The sequence below is a fragment of the Rhinopithecus roxellana genome, chromosome 12 (assembly GCF_007565055.1).
Source record: "Rhinopithecus roxellana isolate Shanxi Qingling chromosome 12, ASM756505v1, whole genome shotgun sequence".
Lineage (NCBI taxonomy): Eukaryota > Metazoa > Chordata > Mammalia > Primates > Cercopithecidae > Rhinopithecus > Rhinopithecus roxellana.
The window spans coordinates 119815047-119828587 of record NC_044560.1 but is presented as its reverse complement, the minus strand read 5'-3'; the positions used below and the strand labels follow the sequence as shown (position 1 = coordinate 119828587).

General features: G+C 48.4%; 1 protein-coding gene across 4 annotated transcripts in view; it reads right to left on the bottom strand.

Annotated features, from left to right (window-relative positions):
* The window catches only part of ZNF71 (zinc finger protein 71), a 31536-nt gene extending 18563 nt beyond the window's left edge, over positions 1-12973 (bottom strand). Inside the window, exons 1-2 of one of the 4 annotated variants that reach the window (XM_010387032.2) lie at positions 12817-12973; positions 5228-5311 (exon numbers count right to left, since the gene is read on the bottom strand). Coding sequence is in view for 2 of the 4 variants with exons in the window: in XM_030912952.1 (XP_030768812.1) it covers positions 5228-5260 (33 nt within the window). In the remaining 2 variants the exon portion in view is untranslated. The remainder of the gene's footprint in view (positions 1-5227; positions 5312-12816) is intronic. The other 3 variants (XM_030912952.1, XM_030912954.1, XM_030912953.1) reach the window with 3 other exon arrangements.
* Positions 12974-13541: the final 568 nt, after the last annotated feature.

Sequence of the window (13541 nt, the reverse complement as noted above, 5' to 3'; positions counted from 1 at the left end):
CTGGGACTCTCAGGCTAGATCACAGAAGACTTCCAGCTTCTGCCTCAGCCTCCTGGAACACTTGCACTGGGAGAAGCCAGTCATCACAAGAGGTGTCTCATTACTCACATGTCATGCTGTGAGGAAGCCCAAACAGCCACAAGGAAAATCCATGTGGAGAAAAAGAGATGCCCACTAATGCCTCGGCTGTGCCATCCGTACCAGAGCAAGAGACAGACATGTAAGCAAAGAAGCCAGCAGACTACTCTTGCCTAGCTGCCATCCAACTGCCACCAACAAGAGATGCCAGGCACGAACTGCCCAGCTGAGCCCATCAACCCCAAAATAGTAATAAATTGTTGTTTTTGAGCCATGAAGTTCCGAGATGGTTACTACCCAGCAAAATATAACTGGATAGGAAATTTAACTGGTGTTTTAATTTATAATTTTCTGGGCTACCAGAAAAGTATGGTTGAATCCCCTAAACAGGAATTCTAGATCAATGGTATCTAATACATATTCTGACATATTCTAAATATGTTCATTGGTTTCTGAAAACACACAGAGTGACACTTCACCCATTCACGTATTCATTCGACCAATATTTATTAAGTGCCTGTTATGCACCAGGCACTGGGCATACAACTGTGAATAAGACAGACATGGTATTGGCGCCAGGTTTCTTCCATACTAATTCATTAGTAAATAATGATAAAAATAACTAACGTTCATTAAGCACATACTACATGCCAGGTATTGTTCTAAGCCCATTGCACACATCATCTCACTTAATCTTTAAAACAACCCTACTATGTAGGCACTTTTATGAGCTCATCTCTTTTACAAAGGGGGAGACTGAGGCACAAGAGGTCACACAGATGGGAGTGGCAGCATTTTAAACCCAGTCAGTTCAACTCTCAGCCCCAACACTAGATGGCCTCATCCACATATAATACCGATCTAGCCGGCATCAGGGCCAAGGAGCAGCTTAGTTTGGATCAGACCCTGAGATGGATGGCATGTCTTTTTCCAATAAAGAAGACAGTTGGATAAATATAGCAGAGTGTCCCAGCTGGCGCTTCTCTTCCAGATAGATCACAAGTGATCCTGAAGCTACTTCCAGAGATGGTGCTTGACAGTCGACCTCCTCCCTGGTGTGACAAAGGCCTGCACGTCTCACATTATTGCTGGCTGATCACATCATCCATGCATGACTCTACCACATGAAGATCTTGAGCCACGGTCACAGATTAAATTTCCTATCCAGTTATATTTTGCTGGGTAGCAGCCATCTCAGAACTTCATGGCTCAAAAACAACAATTTATTACTATTTTGGGGTTGATGGGTTCAGCTGGGCAGTTCGTGCCTGGCATCTCGTGTCGAAGTGGCTGGATGGCAGCTGGGCTAGAGTAGTCTGCTGGCCTCTTTGCATACATGTCTGTCTCTTGAGCTGGTAGGGATGGCACAGCTGAGGCCTTGGTGGGCATCTCTTTTTCTCTACATTGCTTTTCCTTACGGCTGCTTGGGCTTCCTCACAGCATGGTATGTGAGTAATGAGAGACCTACTGTGTCCTACAGAGGGACCTGCTGTTCTGAACTGAGTCAGTGGTACAACCCCCATGGCACAAGGAAAGAATGGGAGCTCTGAGCATGCACCGCATATGAGATTATCTGGGCCTGAGGCTAGCTGCACACATTGCTATTTTGCCCTATGGGGGTTTCAAAATTGTTTTTAATTGTTACATGAAAAAAAATCCGCAATTTACCAAGAAAATGAATTTCTAGTTTCTCTTTAAACACCAGAATATCTGGCCACTGTAGGCTGGAGCTGAGTGGTGGCTGGCCCTTTGATGGGGCAAGAGAGCTCCAATTTGCCATGGGCCCCACCTGCCCACTTATTTACGTAAGACATTCAGAATGGTAGTGCATAGCATAGAGCAGGCACTCAATAACTGCCAGCTATTGTTATTGACACCCAGAGCTTGCTGGCTCTCTCCAGGATACTGAGTCTCCCCACCACCAACTAAATCCCAAGGGGAGGCCTCACCCCCGCTGGCTAGTCCCTCCATGGTCCTAGGGTACCTTTCTAGGGCTTGGGCTCAGGATAGCTGCCTCAGGGGTCACCTTTGATAGAAAGCGGTTGGGCTGGTGGTTCAGAGTGTGAGCTCAGGAACCACACTCTGCGACAGAATCCTGGCTCTTCCCTTCACAAGCTATGTTTCCTTGGACAACTGTCTTTCTCTTTCTGAGCCTCATATGAGAGGCAGGCTTCCTGATAACAACGTTCCCCTCCACAGGGTCATAAGGTTAAATGTGTAGAAATATGGTCCAGGCACAGTGCCTCGTGTGACGGCAGAAGCTCTCAGTAAATGTCGACTCTTACTATTATTATTTAATTTTGATATTTAATATATATCTTATGTACAACTATAGATCCTTATATGACATTATTTGACCTTTTGGCCCAATATATCTTTCAGCCAGTCCAGCTAGTAATTCCTCCTTTTCTAAAAATTTAAACTACTTGATTGAGGTGTGACTGATATAGAAAAAGCTGTACATATTTAATGATGTACATAACTTGATGAGTTAGCAGATGCATACACCCCCATGAAACCATCACCACCATCAAGGCCATAAATGGATCCATTACCTCCAAAAGTTCCCTCTCACCCCTATATTTATTTATTTAACAAAATTGTAATATAACAATTCCTTCTGGAAGTCTTCCCTAAGTATACCCACCTAATTCACTCAGTAACTATTCACTGAGCAGTCTCCAGGCACCAAGCCCAGACTGGCACCAGAGTTGTGCTGAGACACAGAACACAGCCTTCCAGGTCTGGGAGCCCATCGTGTTGGGACAGAAGTGCTACAAAGGGCCTCTGAGTTCTCTGCATGTACGTGTCCAAGGCCACTTTTTCTAGTACTCTACCTTTTTCTGTTTCCTGTCTAATGACACAAACCGTTTCACCATAGGGAAAACTTGAAAGAGCTGAAACCAGACAGGCTCAATTTTTTAAAAAATCAGGATGTAATTACACTAGCAGTAATTTTTAAAAAACCAAACTTAAACCAAAACTCCCAACCCTGTTGAAATAAAAACAAACAACAAATCTTTCTAAGTAATGTAAGTAAAAGAAGAACTCAAGGCAAGAATCACAGATGAGATAAAAATGAAGGCATCATGGTGCAATCGCTTAGGAAAACAGTCTGGTGGTTCCTTTAATGGTTCAACAGAGTTAACCATATGAAACCCAACATTCCACTTCCAGGTACACACCCAAGAGAACTGAGAACATATGTTCAAAGACGTATACATGAATGTTCATAGCATTATTTATAATAGCCAAACAGTGGAAACAACCCAAATGTCCATCAACTGATGAAAGGATAAATAAAATGTGTATAACCATGCAGTGGAATATTGTTCAGTCAAAAAAAGGAATGAACCACATAGATGAACCTTGTAAATATTATGCTAAGCGAAAGAAGCTAGTCACAAAAGACCACACAGTGTATGATTCCATTTATCTGAAATGTCCAGAATAGTCAAATTCATAGAGACAGAAAGCTGATTATCGGTTGCCAGGGGCCGCGGACTGATGGGGGAAAATGGAAATGAGTGCCAATGGGTACTCAGCTCCTTTTCAGGACGATGAAAATATTCTGAAATTGACTGTGATGATGGTTAACACAACTCTGTGAATGTACCCACAATCAATGAATTGTACACTTTGTGGTACGTGATGTGTACCTCAACAAAGGTTATCAAATAAATGAAGACAGAATAAACCAAACCTCCCAAATACGTCAATCGACACATTTATATAGCAAAATAAATTACAGGTAGATTCAAAAGTTCATTGTTAACATTCAAATGATAAATGGCAAAAAGGAAGAAAATATAGCTGCTATGTGACCTGTGGATGGAGAAACCCTTTCACAGCTTAAAGAGGAAGAAAGACACCACAGTGGGAGAAACCAACAGATTTGATTTTAAAAATATGAAATGCTTTTTTCATATTTTTATGAAAAAATAAGGCAAAATAAAGAAACAAAAAGCAAATCTGGGAAGAATATTTGCAACAAATATTTACACACACACATTTACTTCTGTAAAGTCTTTAAAGCATACTCAGATTCCTGTAGACTGGTAAAGCACAAGATGGATCATTTCCCTGCCCACAGAAATGGCCAGTAAACATTTTCTAAGACTTGAACTTCACTAATAATACAAACAGTGCTACTCAGAAAGAAATCACTTGGCACCACTTGTGCCCTCTCAGGCTCATGGTTTATAGCTTTCATCATTTATATCCATAATCATTGATTACAATGGTGCAATATTACACCAGTCTAAATATATCCAACATGCAGAATAAATGCCTGACAACAACCATATAAACCAGCGGAGACCTGCTCAGACACGCTGGTGGGAATACCTACCGCCATAACTGATTTGGAAAGTAGTATCAAAATACCTCAAAAACACCCAACCCAATCTTCCTCTTCAAGGAACTGCTCCTAAAGAAATCATATAAGATACAAGGAAAGATTTATGCCCAGTGTCCCCCACGACACTGTTTATAACCAAAAAAAGAATACTTGGAAACCAATAAAGGTCCGACAACAGAGGAACCATTAAGTAAACCAGGGTATGGCCACTGAACAACACTTTTATGTGGTCATTAAAATGGATGTTACAAAGGAGTTTTTAATGATGTGGAGAAATGCTGAGGATGAGATCTCTGATGAAAAAGCAATCTTTAATATTAAAATTGCTTAGCCAGACTCAAACATTCCAGAGTGATTATCTTTTGGGTAAAATCATGGGTGAATTTGTGGGCCTCATTCCCATAAGCTTTTGTACTTTCATCACACATGTAGGCATCCACAAGGAGCATTTAGTGTGTCTGCCCATTTTAAAGGTGACACATCCAGCATGGTCTTGCACGAGTTTTTTCACTCAGTGTCACATATCTAAACCACCACTTCCCACAGGTGCCCACCTATGTCTCCTGAGAGTCCAGAGAGCTAGTTTGGCCATTCCAAAGCTTCCCTGTCCCCCACAACTGACCCCACAGCCAGGGTCAGCATCATCTGTAAGCACAGCCCTCCTCATCAGGACAGACACAGCCCCAGAAGATGGGACTGGGGGCCTTGGAGAGGGTTCGAGCAGCAGAAGCTCACCCAAGGCAGGAATCCAGCCTTTGGAAAGGAGAGTGACAGGGCAATATGACTCACCAGTGCCTCATCAGTCAGCAGCTGAGCAGCCATCCCTCTGCTGCCCACGGTGAACAGGAAGACAGGCCTAGGGGGCCAACAGGGCTGTAGGGAGAAGAGAGACGGAGGCATGCTGAGAGACCAAGTCTAGGCTGGCCTCACATATGTAGACGGGACAAACCACACACACTGAGAGACAAGCAGAGACAGACAGACACACATACACACACACCAACAGTGAGTATTTAGAGGGCTTACTGCATGTAGGGTACTTGAACGTATCTCAGTTGATGTTCTAACCATCCTGGAAGGTAGGTACTACGTCTACTCACCCATTTCACGGATGAGGAGACTGGGGCCCGAGAAGATTAAACCACTTGCTCAAGATTGCAAAGCTGGGACTGGAGTCAGGCAGAGTACGTCTGGGTCCACATGCTTAGCCACTAGGCTACAATGCCTCACAAATGCACTCCCATGCACACTCCTACAGATACAGTCAACACACATCCACTCACACATATTCCCGCAGGCTGCTGAGGGCCACCGGACACCCTGCCTTCTCCCAGTGGCCTGCCCGGATCCCTCCTTCAGTGTGAGTGCTGGACCGAGGCCCCCTGAGATGCCCCAGAACCACCTGGGGCCTCTTTGGGTACTTCCCCCAGACTTCATGGGGTTACCATGAGGTTCAACTAGCAGATATGAGTGTAAGGAACTTCCACCCAGGGGCTCTCAGAGCCAGATTCGCCTGGAGAAATGCAGCTTGGTTCAATTCTCTTTCAGTTCTCCTGACAAGCTCAGGAAAAAGTCTCAAGTGGAGAGGTATCTTAACATCCCTGCAACCCCTCACTCACCCCTTGAAACAAAAGAAAAGCAGGAGAATAAGATCCTGTCATCTGCAACAACATAGAGGTCATTATGTTAAGTGAAATAAGCCAGGCATAAAAAGACAAACTTTGCATGTTCTCACTTACTTGTGTGAGCTAAAAATTAAAACAATTAAACTCATGGAGATAGAGACTAGAACGATGAAGAAACCAAAGGCTGGGAAGGGTAGTGGAGTGGTAGGGGGAATGTGGGGATGCCGAATGGATATTAAAAAAACACAAAGGGGCCGGGCGCGGTGGCTCAAGCCTGTAATCCCAGCACTTTGGGAGGCCGAGACGGGCGGATCACGAGGTCAGGAGATCAAGACCATCCTGGTCTACACGGTGAAACCCCGTCTCTACTAAAAAATACAAAAAACTAGCCGGGCGAGGTGGCGGGCGCCTGTAGTTCCAGCTACTCGGGAGGCTGCGTCAGGAGAATGGCGTAAACCCGGGAGGCGGAGCTTGCAGTGAGCTGAGATCCGGCCACTGCACTCCAGCCTGGGCCACAGAGCGAGACTCCGTCTCAAAAAAAAAAAAAAAAAAAATACAAAGGGTTGCAGTGAGCCAAGATGGCGCCACTGCACTTCAGCCTGGCAACAAAGCGAGACTCCATCTCAAAACAAACAACAACAAAATACACAAACAACAACAAAAAACACATACACACAAAGAATAAATAAGACCTAGTATTTGATAGCACAACAGGGTGACTATGATCAATAATAATTTAATGATACATTTAAAAATAACTAAAAGTATAATCAGATTGTTTGTAACACAAAGGATAAATCCTTGAGGTGACAGATACCCCATTTATCCTGATGTGATTATTACACATTGTATGCCTGTATCAAAATACCTCATGTACTCCATAAATATATAAACCCACTACATACCCACAAAAATTAAAAATTAAAATTAAAAAGAAAAGCAGGGTTCAGGACCCAAATTTAGGGTGACCATAATATCTCATGAGAACTAGCTGGCTTTACTTCCATTTGTTTTAATGTTTGTTTCCCTTCTTACAGCAAAACTCAGCTTCTTTTTACAGCAGTCACACAGAATGCCCTTTTAAACTAACTTGATTTAAATAAAAAAAAAAAAAAATCAGTGAGCCAATTCAAGTAAATGGCAAAGTAAAAAAATAGGATCCATGGCACAGGTTAGGACAAATTTTTGGAGTTTGAGACATGTTGGCTCAGTCCTGGTTTCTCCCGTGACGGGGGCTCACTACCCGTGCCACCAATACCTCTGACTGGAAATAAGTTTTTCTTCTGCTATAAACAGAAACATGCCTCTCTACATCTCCAACCCTTCAGGATCACCCAGAAAAACCTCAGTCCTCTCCAACACAATACTCTTTTAGCTCAAAGTACCAGAATCGCTGGGGATGCTTATTAAAATATCACTCAGAATATATATTCCTACCCCCTCTCCCAGATTCTCTGAATCAAACTACCTAGGTAGGGCTCCTGAATCAGTATTTCTAAACAAGTTTCCCAGGAGATTCTGACACCTCTGAAAGCGTAAGAACCACTAAGACAAAGAAGAGCCTTTCTTAGGCCAAATGGCCCCAACTTCCACAAGTGAAAAGTAATTTTAATTGTAGGGGAGTATATATATGGCCAAGTTGGCAGAAGCCTTTGGTACTTAACCGGGAACAATTTTGTCCCCCCCGCCCCGGAGACATTTGTCAAAGTCTGGAGACATTTGCCAAATTGTCATAATTTGGCAGGGGAATACTATGGGCATTCAGTGGGTAGAGACTGGGGATGCTGCTAAACATCATACAATGCACGGGACGGGCCCCACAACAAAGAATGATTAGGCCCCAAGGTCGGTAGTGTGGAGGCTGAGAAGCCCTGTTGTAGAACAAAAGGATCACAAAGGTGTGGGCTCCGGGGTCCTACCACTTAACACCTGTACACATGCACCACACCTGGCCAACTGTAATCACTCAGTGAAAACGTCCTCTGGGTTAAAACTCTTCAAAACTCTTCCTTGGCTTCCCCCACCATTAGAAATCACTCAAAGTCTTCACTGCCGCCCACACAGCCCTTACAATGTGCCCCCATGGCCTCTCCTCTTCCATCTCCTCTACTCCCCTCTCCCATGCTTGGGCCCAGGCACCCTGGCCTTTGCATCTGCTGTTCCCTCTGAAGGGAGTGCTCTTCCCATGCCTAGCCCCACTTCCTGGTCAGCTCCAATGTTACTTCCTTGGAGAAGTCCTCCACCCCCAATCACCTGACCTCAAGCAGCAACTCTCTCCCCCTCTATTTTCTTGCAGTACAAACCACTATTGACAACAGTCTTTTTTTAAATAGTTGTTTTCAAGTTTGTCATCTGTCTTCCCTCCATGAGAACAGAAGCCCCCAGGGAGCAGGGATTATCATTTTTAGATTGTATTTCTGACATCTAGGACAATGTCTAACACACAGGAGGCACTTAGACATCAAGCTGAATGAACAGATGAGCTAACTTCTAGTGCTGGCCAGGATTCAAAGGAACAGGCCCTCTCACACACCGGTGAGGGAATGTGAGTCGCTCAACATTTTTCTGGAAAGTGAGCGGGCAATACACAAATCCCATAACCCAGCAACCCTGTTCCTGGGAATCTGCCCACACCAATAAAGCTCCGTGTAAAAGTTACATACAGGAAAAAAAAATATTTACGGCAGCATTGTTTCTAGAGGAAAGAAAAAAAAAAAAAAACCACACCCTGAAAACAAAATTAATAAAATTACTAAAGGAATCAAATCAATGGTAGGGTCTCCATAGTACGAAGTATCAGGTCGCCTCTGTGAAGCAGAGTTAGTTCTGCATCTTGCAGTTAGTTCTGCATCTGTTGACATGTCTGTGGTTTCACTAAGTTGTGGGGAAAAGAGAGGTCAGCCTGTTACTGTGTTTATATAGAAAGAAGTAAATTTAAGAGACTCCATTTGGCTCTGTATTTGAGATGCTGTTAATCTGTGACCCTACCCCCAACCTTGTCCTTACAAGAGACATAGCTGTGGTAATTAAGGTTTAAAGGATTTTGGGCTGTAAGGAATGTGCTTTGTTAAACAAATGCCTGAAGACTGCTTGCGGTTAAAGGCCATCACCATTCTCTTAAATCTCAGTAAAAGAAAAACATCTGTCTCCTGCCTGTCCCTGGGAAATGGAACATCTCCGTGTATCTGTATGTCTTACTGCTGATTTACTCCCTTATCTTTTGAGCAATAAACACTGAGGGAACTCAGAGACTGGTGCCGGTGTGGGTCCTCTGTAAGCACAGCACCGGTCCCCTAGGCCCCGCTTTTCTTTCTCTATACTTTGTCTCTGTGTATTATTTCTTTTCTCAAGTCTCTCGTTCCACCAAACGAGAAGCACCCACAGGTGTGGAGGGGCAGGCCACTCCTTCACTAAGTGAGAAAAGCAAGTTACCCAGTTTTATGCATAACTTCAGCCCCTTTGTGAAAAAAACAAACCAACCCATGTGGATGTGGACACATCTGTACAGCGTTTTCCAGCCTGGGAAAGGTTGTGGAACGAGGCTGGGTTGGTATCTGGAGGGCATGGAATGGGAATGAGAAAGGGGTAGGGGTTATTAATTATTTTTTCTTTATCTTCCTTTGAACTGTTTCCCTGGGTGTAGAAACCTCCTATCACCATACACATTTTTGAAACAGAATTTAATTTAAAAAAATATATTCCTTGCAGATCAGTGGTCTCTGACTTTCACCCCTGTCCTATGAGGTCAAGAACACTGGCCCATTTTGCCAGACCACAGCAGTGACCAGAGCCCACTTACCCAGTAGGCACAGAGCCTGGGGCCCATGAAACCTTTAGGGGCCTGTAGGAAGGTCTTAATTTCTTTTAAAATCATAAAAAAGATCTAATCCAGCCTAGACTACATTTGTCTTCCTATTAATGAAATAACAAAATGTAACTTTTAGTGCTTTAAAAAGCCAATGGAGCAAGAGGTCCATAAAGGCAAAGTACCCTTAAAAATCATACAGCGGCCCTGGAAGTGACTTGCCCAAGAGTACTTGCCAGTGACTGTTGAACCTGGTTTGGCCTTATATCTGGATTCTTCTTCCTCTGAGCTTTTTAGCATTTCCTTCCTTTCTTCCATTTCTACTGTTTCCAAGCGGAGATTCCCTTGGGGAAAACCCTGCAACCTTGTGTCAGCTGAGCGGAAAGGGAAAAAAGGGATCTCCCATTTGTCTAGTGGTTAATTGTGGGGGCTGTGGAACCTGGATGCCTGAGGTAACCTTGAGTGAGTCACTTAGTCTGAGACTCAGTTTCCCTGTCTGTAAGATAAGGATGATGATGGTCCCTACCTCAGAGTTACTGGGACACCTATAAATGGCCAGCACTGGCTGCAAACACATTCTGTGAACAAATCAACCTCTCCTTGGTCAGAACAGAGCAGGGCACAGAGACCCTTTAGGAGTCTGATTCCCCTTTAAGAAGATCCTGTGGAAGGCAGAAGAAACAGCCTTCCTTTTCCCCTCCTCCACCCTGCCCCTGTCACTCCCAGGCCCCTATGCCTCCAGAGCCTTCTATGGGCAGGAAAAACCCAGGGAACTGTGGGCGGGCAGACTAGGAGAAGTGTGGGGTGAGAAGGTAGTGGCTCTGCTAGGCCCCCTTGTCCAGGCATACAGTCTTTGGAAGAGGCACACCCAGATGCATCCACCTCTGCGGAGTCACACGCAAACATCAAGAAACACTCAGACACAGGTGGACACACAGAGATAGGGAAAGATCCCGACAGGACTGGACCCTGGAGAGACACACCCCTACACTCATGCCAAGAGACATGCATGGAAAGACCAGACATAGTGGACACCCAGAGGGAACCCTCACACAGAGACACCCATGGACAGAGATCAAGGCTGACACACCCACAACACCAAAGACAAGGACACAGGCAGTCACTCAGAGATATCACCACACATGCATAGGCAGAGACCCGGAGAGACACAGCTCCACAGAGAGACCAAGACTCTGTAGAAGTGGGACAAACACACACACACATTACCACACATAACCCACATGGACACACATGGACACATTCACATTCATTCACAGACCCAGCATCTGGACGACACGCAGTTTCTCTCTCTCTCACACACACACACACCCTCACAATCTCCAGAGACACAGCCATACCCTCAGGACGACACAATCTGTCTCACACACACATACAGACCCACACGGACACCTTCACAATATCCACAAAGGCTCAGCCTCATCCTCAGGATGATATGCACCGCCCGTCTCTCACACAGGCCACCTTCTCCCCAGGATGGCCCTGCTGTCCATGCAACTTTACTACCTCCAACCCAGTCACGCCTCTCCCTTCCTGGCCCAGGCCTCCCCTCAGCCCCTCAGCCTCCCCTCAGCCCCTCAGCCTCCCCTCAGCCCCTCAGCCTCCCCTCAGCCCCTCAGTCTCCCCTCAGCCTCCCCTCAGCCCCTCAGCCTCCCCTCAGCCCCTCAGCCTCCCCTCAGCCCCTCAGTCTCCCCTCAGCCTCCCCTCAGCCCCTCAGCCTCCCCTCAGCCCCTCAGCCTCCCCTCAGCCCCTCAGTCTCCCCTCAGCCCCTCAGCCTCCCCTCAGCCCCTCAGCCTCCCCTCAGCCCCTCAGTCTCCCCTCAGCCTCCCCTCAGTCCCTCAGCCTCCCCTCAGTCCCTCAGCCTCCCCTCAGTCCCTCAGCCTCCCCTCAGCCCCTCAGCCTCCCCTCAGCCCCTCAGTCTCCCCTCAGCCCCTCAGCCTCCCCTCAGCCCCTCAGCCTCCCCTCAGCCCCTCAGTCTCCCCTCAGCCTCCCCTTAGTCCCTCAGCCTCCCCTCAGCCTCCCCTCAGCCCCTCAGTCTCCCCTCAGCCTCCCCTCAGTCCCTCAGCCTCCCCTCAGTCCCTCAGCCTCCCCTCAGCCCCTCAGTCTCCCCTCAGTCTCCCCTCAGCCCCTCAGCCTCCCCTCAGCCTCCCCTCAGTCCCTCAGCCTCCCCTCAGCCTCCCCTTAGCCCCTCAGCCTCCCCTCAGCCCCTCAGTCTCCCCTCAGCCTCCCCTCAGTCCCTCAGCCTCCCCTCAGCCTCCCCTCAGCCCCTCAGCCTCCCCTCAGTCCCTCAGCCTCCCCTCAGTCTCCCCTCAGCCCCTCAGTCTCCCCTCAGCCCCTCAGCCTTCCCTCAGCCCCTCAGCCTCCCCTCAGCCTCTCAGCCTCCCCTCAGCCCCTCAGCCTCCCCTCAGCCTCTCAGTCTCCCCTCAGCCTCTCAGTCTCCCCTCAGCCTCTCAGCCTCCCCTCAGCCCCTCAGCCTCCCCTCAGCCTCCCCTCAGCCTCAGTCTCCCCTCAGCCTCTCAGCCTCCCCTCAGCCCCTCAGCCTCCCCTCAGCCCCTCAGCCTCCCCTCAGCCTCTCAGTCTCCCCTCAGCCTCCCCTCAGCCCCTCAGCCTCCCCTCAGCCCCTCAGCCTCCCCTCAGTCCCTCAGCCTCCCCTTAGCCCCTCAGGCTCCCCTCAGCCCCTCAGCCTCCCCTCAGTCCCTCAGCCTCCCTTCAGCCTCTCCTCAGTTTCTCCTCAGCCTCTCCTCAGCCCTTCAGCCTCTCCTCAGCCCTTCAGCCTCTCCTCAGCCCTTCAGCCTCTCCTCAGCCCCTCAGCCTCCCCTCAGCTTCTCCTCGGCCGCTCGGCCGCTCCAGGCGCCCCTCGGTCCCGGCCTGCACGCCCTCCCCTGCGCCCGCATGCTCTGGACCTGCACCCAGCCCTGCACTCCCCGTACCTGGGCCTGCACGCCCTCTCCCCGAGGCTGTGCCCTACCCGGGGCCGGCGTATGGCCCCCGACACAGGTAAAGGGTGGGCGGGACCCCGCAGCCACACTCACCCGCTAGCCGCTCTGCCAGGACAATGACCGCGCCCGCTAGGCCCGCCCGGCCGCAATGCGCCTGCGCGGACTGCGCCGGACTACGCTTCCCAGAAGCCCGCGCACGTCACTTCCCCTCGGGCTTTTTCAGCGAAGCCCTGCCCCCAGCCGAGCGGAGCCGAGCGGAGCCAACTGAGCTCCTCTAGCTCCCAGAGGCCACCGCGGCCAAGGAGGCGGGGGCAAGAGGGAGGATTGAGGGGGAGGAGGCAGAGAAAGGGGAGGAGAGAGAACAGACGGAGGGGAGAAGGGTGGGAAGAAGGATGGAGGGAAAGGAGGGGCGAGGAGGAGGAAAGGGGGAGGAGGGAGAAAAGTAGGAGGAGTGGGAAGGATGGAAGGGGAGGAGGGATGGGGAGGAGCGGGGAGAAGAGATAGGAGGGGAGGGACTTGGGGAGGAGAGCTAGGGAGGAGGAGGAAGAAGAGATGGAGAAGGAGGAAGAGATGGAGAAGGAGGAGGGGTTGGAAGAAGGGTGGAGGGGAAGAAGGAAGGGCTGGGGAGAGACTAAGGGAAAAGAACAGGTCAGAGAGAAGAACCAACAGAAAGAAGAGGGAGGGAGGTGGGAGGAGGGAGGGGCAGGGAGGCAGGA